This window comes from Pteropus vampyrus, unplaced genomic scaffold (assembly GCF_000151845.1).
Source record: "Pteropus vampyrus isolate Shadow unplaced genomic scaffold, Pvam_2.0 Scaffold144, whole genome shotgun sequence".
NCBI lineage: Eukaryota > Metazoa > Chordata > Mammalia > Chiroptera > Pteropodidae > Pteropus > Pteropus vampyrus.
The window spans coordinates 1,862,202-1,871,890 of NW_011888925.1; the positions used below are offsets into that span (position 1 = coordinate 1,862,202).

At 57.5% G+C, this 9,689-nt stretch overlaps 2 protein-coding genes across 4 annotated transcripts in view; one reads left to right on the forward strand and one right to left on the reverse strand.

The window, feature by feature from the left end:
• Window positions 1–9,689, reverse strand: part of MACROD1 (MACRO domain containing 1) — a 142,261-nt gene that overhangs the window by 113,164 nt on the left and 19,408 nt on the right. The window lies entirely within an intron of this gene.
• Window positions 1–9,689, forward strand: part of FLRT1 (fibronectin leucine rich transmembrane protein 1) — a 31,273-nt gene that overhangs the window by 15,077 nt on the left and 6,507 nt on the right. The window contains exon 2 of the mRNA XM_011368948.2: window positions 1,742–1,875. Within this exon, the coding sequence (XP_011367250.1) occupies window positions 1,742–1,875 (134 nt within the window). The remainder of the gene's footprint in view (window positions 1–1,741; window positions 1,876–9,689) is intronic.

Genomic DNA, 9,689 nt, shown 5'->3' on the forward strand with positions numbered 1-9,689 from the left:
CAGACAGGATGGCAGGCTGACTCAAGCTTCCAGCTTCAGGAGGACGGGGGGTGATGGGGTGGTGGCATCTTAGGTTTTAATAAGTGCCCCAAAGGAGTTGGAAGCCCAGACAGGGTTGGGCCCCACAGGAGGAACTCACGATGACCCTGGGGACATTTCCAGGAACTGTATTTCAGGTCAATGGAAAAAAGACCCTCCAAACATAACTGAGCCCTTCTGGAGAGGGGCAGGTGGTCTGAGTGGTGCAGCCGCCACTCTGGTCCTCGAAGGAGAATAAGCGGAGCTGGCCCGTCCCTCGAGGGCCCATGAGTTTTGTAGGGGGGAAGGGACCGACTGACCCCGAACTGGCCCCGTCTCCCTAGCATGTCTTCAGAAGAACCCCAGGAGATGGGTGGTCTCCCCGCAAACCTGGGAAACTGCCCCCCCCACACACACACACCAGCTGCAGCACATACCGTGCTGCACTCCAGCCAAGGAGCTTCTAGCCCTTTCCTTCCCAAAGAAATCTCAGGGCTTGCACCTCACCGAGGTTACAGACAGGTATAGGGTAAGACCCTGAATGCCTGCCCTGTGGCCAAGAGGCACCCCAAAGCCCAGGGCCCCTGCTTCTTGTATCCAACTCTCCCTGTTTGGTCGGACTCAGGACGCGAAGTTCTAGTTCAAGTGGGAAAGAAAGAGAGTGGGTGGCCACTACCCCCTGTACCTGGACCGTATTCTTACTTGGCTACCACCAGGTTCCAGAAGCTTCCTTTTTCCTGGCCTCATTTCCCAGGGGGTCTCTGGCTTCACCAAGCATCCCAGAGAAGAGGCGACCCAATCTTCGAACCCACACCACACGAACACACCCTAGTTCTGTGGCCTGTTCTTAGCATCTGGCCTAGGAGGTCGCAGAGGATCTTGGGTCAGCCAGCCAACCAGCCCTAAATGCTGCCTTGGTAGGTCTGGGTAGGTTTTGTTCATCCACCTTCAGGCCTCCAAAACCAAGTGTGCTCCCAGCTCCACTGCTGCCCGCCTTCCCTCCTCCACACCCCCAGTCCTCCCGTCAGCACCTGCTTCCCCACCCCCGCAGCACCCCCCCACGTCAGGCACCCCTGAAGGACCCTCTCCGTCAGAGGCTAAGTAAATAGGCTCTCTCGAGCCGCTAACTGACAGCACGAACGAAATCCCAGCGCCCCCCTCGCAGATTTACAGGGGAAGTGAAATCTTATTTGCACTGCTGCCAAGCCTGGGACGCGATGAAATTATGCCTGGAGAAGAGACCCGGCCGGCTTCTCACGGAAGCGGCTGCATCGGAGATGGGCTTATTAAAAGCCACAGTGGCCACATTTCAACCTGTTTCAGGTGTTAAGTAATTTACTGCCACCCAGAATTCAGTGGTAGGTTTTTATCATTTTTATTTCCGTGACGCAGGCGAGTTGCCCTCAAGAGGTCCCTGTACAGGGAACCGTGGGTCTAAATGCTCCCTACCCCACCCACCCCTGCCGCCTCCACAGCACAGCATAGGGAAACGGGGAGCAGGGGTCTGGGGCGGGGCAAGGATGGGGGCCGGAGTGGCAGCAGAACACCCCGACTCTCCCCACGGTTACACCAGGCTTGGCCAAAGCCCAGAGTGGAAGGGAGGGCAGGCTCTAAGACCGCCACCCGACATTTGGGGGCTCGATGATCCCCACAAGACCCTGTGGGTGTTTTCTGCAGGCAGAAATAATATAACCTCTGTGAAAGCAGACCACCTCTGTCTCAGGACCTGACCACCAACCAGAAGATCAACAAGTCTTTACTGCGCACCTACTGTGTGCCGGGCCCTGTTCAGATAGGGGATATAGCAGTGAATGTGGACCCCAAAGACCCCTGCCCCATGGAGCTCATGTTCTGCTGGTAAGTGTTGAAAAAATATTTGTGTGGGTTGATTAAAATCTCTGAGGGGCAAACCAGCTTGTGAAAGAAAAGACGCTGCCGTGGGGGGGGCCTGACGGGGGGGAGGGGCAGGGAGGGAGCGAGCCCACTGTGCCCGTCACTGTAGCAGCCCTGAAGGCAGGTGCCCCACCACGACACAGATGAAAAGGTGCAGAGCCTCTGGATGCCAGTACCCCACGCCTCTCGTTGCCCTGGAGAATGTGTGGTGAGGGGCCCAGGCCCCCAAAACTCAGGGAACACACGGCCTCCCATTCACGGAAAGCTAGGGACAGGGAGCCATGCTGTCTGCATCCCACAGGCTCACAAAGGGCCCCTTCCCAGCGTGGGGCCCAGAGCTGCAGAGCTGCTTGATGCCTGCCAGCGCCAGCGGGGCGGGGATGAAGCCTATTACGAGGCTGGGGGGGCGTTAATCTGACGCCCTTCCTGACGCGCCCTTTCTCCACCTGTTTTCAGATACTCCAGGAAGACCAAGGGAATCTTCAAAGTCCAGGCTAAGCCAAAAGCAGAAGTTCTTTAATTAGCTTTCCCTTGGATCGGGGCCTGGCGAATGAATTAGCTGTGGCGGGCGGAGAAAGGGGACAGAGCCCATTCAAAGTAGGGGCAAAGGGCCGAGGGGGCGTCACCAGGGAGGCTGGTCCCCTCACAGTACCTCCCCAGTTGGCGTCTCCCCAGGGGCTGGCAGATGGAACCTGTTACCAGGAAGACGCAGGAGATGTGCTCTCGGCGAGCCCGCGGCCTCAGGAAGCTGGCACGGCGAGACACTTGGCATGGCAGGCGGCGAGCCCGAGTCTCCTAATGAATGTGCTTCCTCCCGTGTGGGTGCCCAGATCGGAACCTTCAGTCGGGGGGCTTTCCTAAAGGGGCGCCCATCTGCGAGAGGCAAGGCAGTGTGGCTCGATGGCACCGGGTGCCAGACAAGTCACCATGCTCCATCCTGGCTTATCCCCATTTTCATGCAAACAAACAGAGGTCTGGATCTAAGAAACTTGCCCAAGGCCACGGTGACATGGGTTCATACTGCAACCAGGCCTGTCCAGGCTGGTCCCACAGCCCCAAGTCCTGGCCCATGAGGCCTCATGGGGAAGCCTGACTGGGTGTCTGTGAGCCTGGAGGGAAAGGCATAGGTGAGCTCCGACCAGAAAATGGAGGGAAGTAGGTCTCCCAGGTAGGCCTCCTCCAGGAAGCCTTCCCTGACCCACTTGCCAATGCACTTATGCACTGTGCTGTAACCCTGTTGCCCCCACTATGCAGTCAGTGCCTTTCAGAGACAGGGACTGGGTCTTTATCACGTCACACTCTCTGAAGGAAGGAAGGAGGGCTGCACCCACCTGTCTGGGGAGTCAAAGGGAGGAGGCTGGAGGGGGCTGGGCCCCAGGAGTGGGAGGACAGGAAGGAGGGAGCGGGAGAGGAGGCTGCCCGGGATCCTGGGAGCTGAGCTCTAGGCTAGCATCTCCCTCAGGCCTCGGCTCTCCTGCTGGCTGGCTTCGCCCAGGGAGGCAAGAGAGGGGTGGGCAGGCAGGAGGACAATTCAAGGACTCAGAGACCCAGATTCCCTGGGACTGCAGCCCTTTGAAGTATGACTTGTGCTCTCCCCCTCAAGCTCCGCATCAAAGGCAGCTCTGCTGTGGTCCAGCCTCACTGGGCTCTGCAAAAGAGGGTTCCCCAGGGGCGCAGGCTGAGAAAGGGCATCTGGGGCTCCTAGCAAGCTGAGCCACACCCAGGGCGCCACCTTGGGCCCGTCTGGGATGCTCCCCCTGGCATCCCCTTCCAGACCTCCAGACAGGTCTGCCCCAGGGCCAGGTCATTCCAGGTGACTGTGTAGCTCCCTAGGGTGACCTAGCTGCCTGGGCCACATCTCCCTTGCCCCTCCCCTCTTCCAGCCCCAGCACCCAGCACCTGCTGAATGAATGAACACAAAGCCGAATGAAAGACTATGCTCTGAAGCCCATGGGAGGGATGCCTAACCCAGGTCAGGTTGTCGGAGGAGGCTCCTGAAGGAGATGACATCTAAGCTGAGACCCTGGGGCATGACCAGGGTCAGCCAAGTGAAAATGGGAGGAAAGGGTGCTCCCAGCAGGAAGAAGAGCCCGTGCAAAGGCCGGGAGGTGAGAGAGAACACGCAGTTATAAGACCCAAAACCAGGACGGGAAAGCAGAAGGCAGGAGGGTAAGCCAGAAAAGGCAGATGTTTTGGGGCCAGATGATGTAGGTGTGCCAGCCAGGACGCCCAAACTGGGGATCCCGGGAGTGTCGGAAGAAACCGTGATAACATCCAGGGCTGCTCAGCTCTAGGGGTCCCATCTCCCTTGTGGCCCCAACACCGCATTGTGCAGTGTGACCCTGGCACCAGCCATGAGCTTACAGAGAACGCTGAAGCCCAGGGCATCGCGGAGCAGCAGGAAGCGGCATCCACCCCACCAGGGGCCAGGCCCAGAAGGACCATGGCCACAGCCAAGGACGCATGGGGACTCTCAGGTCAGCAGGCATGGCCAGGGCAAACTAGGGACATGAAGGCGACGGTGGTGGCCCTGCTGAGACTTACTGTGAGCAGAGAGGTGTGCTGTGTGTTTTCGGGTGCAAAGAAAGCACCTACTATGCGATGGACTGGTGCAAGCCACGGGGTGAGCCGGGAGAGGGCCTGCGGCTGCGCACAGCCGCACTTCCAGCCTCGCTCGCCAGCACCCACGAGAAGAATGATGTCTCTTATTTCAATTAGCCTTTTCTTGATTACTAGCGAAGTTCTGCATCTTTTCACTTGTTTACTGGCCATTTGTTTTTCTCCTTCCGAGAATTGCCTGTCCACATCTTTTGCCCATTTTTCTTATTGATTTGTGGGAGCTCTTCGCATATTAAGAGAGTAGAGGAGCAGCCTTCTCCCGGGGCAGACACCCCAGGCCTCCCTCCAGGGTCCTCCGTCCCAGGGAAGGGAGGATTTGCATGGGTTCCTGGGGGCTCCTCACCCAGCTCCCGACCAGCCAACTTCGCCAGAAGATAAAGCACCTTCTGCAGGTGGGAGCCCCTGCCAGGCCTGCATCCCAGCTGCCAAAACCCAAAGGGCTTGCTTATTTTTTTTCTTACACTGAGATGTCTATGCTGCCCGTGGCTGGCAGGGTGCCCTGGATGGCACCTGAGGGGAGCCAGCTGGTGTAGCTGGGCATCTAGGAGGAAAGCGTGACTCTCACCATCCCAGGCCAGTTTAGTGGGAACCATCTGACGAAGGCGGCAGGTCCCAAAGCCTCAGGCTGACTGTCCCACCAGAAGTCCAGGGCCCCCTCTGCCACACACCATCCCTGCCCCCCGCCCCTGCTTCCAGTTACGATGGTCCCGAAAGAGTGACCCAGGCCTGGAAGGACACATCTGAGCCCTGCCCCCTCATCCCCTGCCACCTGACCTTTCAGAGCCAAGAGTAACCCTGCGGTTTATTTTCCGTCCCATGATTTCCACATTGCAGAGGACAAGTAACTCAAGCCAAAAAAATGATTTCCAAAGCCTATAAAGGTAATAACATTTAGGGAGCCAGGAAAAACAAAGCCCCTCCTTTCCTGGAGTGATGGCTGACAGGAGCCCTCATGGGGCCCTTTCTGTGGCTGGGGGTGGTGCAGCCCGGGGCCAGCCTGCGGACTTCCCCGCACCAGGTGGTGAACGCCCGCCCAGCACATGTTCGGAGGGGCCCGCAGCAGCTGCGGAGGCCGCAAACTGCCTGTTTACCTCTTCCCTGACACCCAGGCTTGCAGCCGCACCCGCTCCCCAAGAACCAGGGTGGGGCTCACTGGCATCTCATGCCACCCTCTTCTCCATCCCCTACTGAGCCCAATTGCAGATTGCAGGCCACTGTCCTGGGTGCCAACCAGGGTCACCCCACTGCAGCCAGAGCAAGAGAGACTGTCCATGCTGAGCGTGGCCTTGTGGCATCCTTGGCAGCCAAGCCCCTGTCCTGTTCTGCACCACGCTTGGGAGAGCCCCCTGGGACGGCAAGCAACACCACCGTAAACGTGGCCACTGTGACCTCTGGATGACAGAAGGGGATGGGGACCCTATGGGGACCTGGAAAGCTCAGCTGTCCCCTGAGCTCTCCAGACACCCCTCCCCTATCCTGGGCTGACTCCATGCCTGCTAACCAGAAGGACGCCTAGCCCTACAAGTGGTCACCGCATGCCCACTCCCCGCCACTCATTCACTCACTCATTCAGTCAAAGGTGACGTGACCGAGTGGAAAGTACCCAGGATATACAGTGAAAAGATGTGGTTCGAGCTTCCTGGCTCGGCTGGAGACAAGTCACATAAGAGCCCTGTACCACAGCCTCCCAACTTGTCCTAGGCCATTTTTATGATGATCGTCCTGGGCTCACAGAGCTGCTGGACCAGGGCGGGACCAGCATCTGCTGCTGTGGGGCAGGAGGTTGGGCCAGGTATGAGGGCAGTGTACAGAGGGGCAGGCCCCACCACCCAGAGGGGAGAGGGCCTGTCTGGAGGCCGGGGGTAGACTGAATGACCCCTTTCCAGGTAAGGACGAAATAAGGTAGGAGACAGGGCATCAATGCAGTAAAAACCCCGCATTCAGGGAAGACCTATTGTACAGCCAAAAGATCCACAGTCAAGGGCGAGCGAGGGCCGCTGACCTGCGCGGACACCCCGATGGCTCTCAGGGGCTCCTTGCAGAAGTCAGCCATCCGCATTCTCCGCCAGGATTAAAGCACGTCAGGACATGGAATTAGCTATGGGCTCAGCCTCCGGCTTAACCACAAACTGGTAGAGAGAAGGAGGATCTTCTAATTAGGATCCCCCGGCAAAGGGCCCCCCAGAGTCTCTGTGAGAACAGGAGAGGTCGGTAAGTGGGGTGCCAGCCCCCAGGAGCGTGGGGGTGGAATCCGAGGGGCTCTCAGGCTGGCTGTGGGGCTGTGAGCCAGCATTTGCATGAAGAGCGCTTGGTGGCTCTGGAATTTATGCAGCTGCCTGTGTGATTCCTAAGGCGAGACGAATCTCCAGGCCGCTTTTCTCAGCAGGAACAAGTCTTTTCTTCAAATCGATGGTGACACATTTTTAAACTGCCATATTAAGGAGGGAAAGATTTTGCCGGCCCCCCAGGGGCAACCCTTATTAGTCACTGGCTCATCTGAGAGGAATTGCAGCGTCAGACCCAGTGGGCCTGGGCGAGGCAAGAGGCCCAGAGGCCAGGCTGGCAGACATGGGAATGGAAAGCAACAAACAAGGGGGCACAGAGCACCTCCCAAGTCAGAAGCGAAGCCACGTGAGGGAAGGTGCACTTAGGGAGACTGGGGAGGGCTCTGGAACAAGGTAAGAAGCATCTGCGGGGGAAATAAAGAGCAGTTGGTGAGGGTACTAGAGGGAGAGAAGGGAGACAAAAGGGAACGAGTGGAAAGAGAGAGGATTAAGCAGAAGTTTAAATTGCTTTCCAAGTTTGGAATTGTAAAACCTAAAATCTTGTTTCCCATTTTGCTATAGCTGCCAGGAAGCTCAAAGGCACATTTCCTATTCAGTTGCAATAGACTCGCTCAGCCTACTTTTAATCTGGTCAGGACCAGGGTAGGTGCCAGGAGCCAAGCTGCCCCATGCAGCCACCAAGAGCATAAAATATAAGGGCAGCCACACTGCCTCTCTCAGTAGACGAGACACCAGCATCAAGTGGCAGGTGGTAGAGCTGAGCAGAGCAGGGCCACAACCAGGAACCCAGCAAGAGGCTGGCAGGTTGGAAAGCACGTGCCAAGGGCATCCAGGCCAAAGGGCTCCAGGTGTAGCTAAGAGCGTGGGGCACGTCCTTATTGGATGTCCAGGTCAGCATCCTCCCTTGTCCCTGGTTTCTTTCTATTTCTGTTTTAATGGTTCCCTGATTTTATTATACCTATTTTTCGGTAGAAATAGTTGAATTAAACGTTTTTAAAAAGCCCATTCCAACTCAAACGCCCACTTCCTCAGTGTTAAGTCACCATTTACTGAGTTCCAATGACTGGCCGCATTTGCATGCAGCCTCTTGATCCTCTCAAATATCTTTGGAAGGGAATGTCACCCTTCCAGGTTTACAGCTACGGAAACCAAGGCTCAGAGGAGAGGTGTTTCCTGGTCGGGGTCACGAAAGCTCGGAAGTGGCCACCGCAGCCCTGTCCAGTGCATCTTCTGACACACCCCCACTTCCACCCCCAAGACCTAGGCCCTGTGATCCCACTCTGCATGCCGGAGGGGATGGACGCCCACCGCACTTGTTAGGAGGGAGATGAGGCTGAGTCAAGGTCGAGGCCGAGGAGGCACTAAGAAGTGGTCAGGTGACCCCCAGAATTCCATCATTCTCTGACCCTACCTATGATGCCCTGGTCCCCTCCCCGCCAAACCTCAGGGTTTCGGTGATGACCCGGGAAAGTTCCCTGCCGGCTGCCAGACGGGATTTAGCTCCTTTGACAGTCAAAGCTGCAAAGCTCCCGTTGCAAATGTCAATTCTGGGCCATTTGCTTCGTAGATTTTAATGTTCCTGTTTCTCCTCAACATCCTCAGCAAGGTAGCTCTTGCTTTTCAAAAGAGATGTGGCGTTTGATGATGTTTAAACCATCGTGAAATACAGCCAGGCAGCAATAATAAAACAGACGCGGGCCCTGCTGGCAGGGGAATGGCTGACAGCCGGGCCTCTCTCTTCCCACATGCTACGCGCAGCTAAGCTATTTTTATGGCACTTACAACGTCCGAGAGGAGGAGGGAGCACCGATAGAGAGAAGGATGGGTGCCACTGTACAAGGACCACTTGTTGCCATCGGGGGTGCAAATGACGAGATTTTAATGAACCAAAGCAGCGGTGCCAGCTGGGTGTCCCGGTGGAGGAAGGCCAGCCGTGTCCACCACCCGCCGCCACCCTCAGCCCCATCTGTGCTCGCTGCCTCCCACACCCACTGCCAACCTGGCTCTATCTTCCTGTACCTGTCCTCCCCCGGGCCTGCAGCCACCAAGTTCCTGGTTCCTGAGTCCTCGCTGGCTTCCACCTCCTGACACACCCAGTGCAGACATAAATAGCTGTGTCCCTTCCCCTGCCCGGTGTGCAAGGAGCAGGAGTCCCACACACAGCTGTGCCCGCTGGGCAGTCTGCTTCTACCCAAAGGTCCCCGGAGGCCACATGAGCTATGGAGCAGGCGTTCAATAAGCAAGAAATTGAGAATGCAGGGTAAAGGGGCCTGTGATGGTGCTATTGAAGTCACATGAAACACAGCTGCCAGCAGGGGCTTAGGAAGCATCAGGACGCATCATTTACAAACTAAAAATGAGCCCAAAAGGTGAGCTTCTAAAATGCAGGAAGACTGTAAGGAGGAGAGAGGAAGGGCGGGCTGGAGGCTGCAGGGGGCGGCCTGCAGGATGCTCAGGCTCTGCCAGCTCAGGCTCCGCCATGGCCACCTGACAGGGAACACGTCCATCACGAGCCTCTTGGAGAAGGGGAGCACCCCCATCCTGCCCCGCCACCTCTCGGCCCTGCACAGGCTGTTCCCATGTGACACACACACCCTTCCCAGCAGAAGGTAGAGCAGACACTGGCAGCCCTGCTACGGAGGGGAGGGAGGGGCTTAGGCCACCTGCTCTGCACCCTCACAGTTAGGGAACCCCAAATCTGAAAGACTGGGCATCAGGAGGGGGCTCCTCCCTCAGTCACTCTGGGCCCAGACCCTTCAGTTCACCACAGGAAGGAGGTGCCCTCAGCCTGCCCAGCGGATGGAGGGGCTGTCCCCTGTCCCCGGGCGGCTGAGCGCCAGTGCATAGCAGACCCTACCCTGAGGGTTGCCGCCC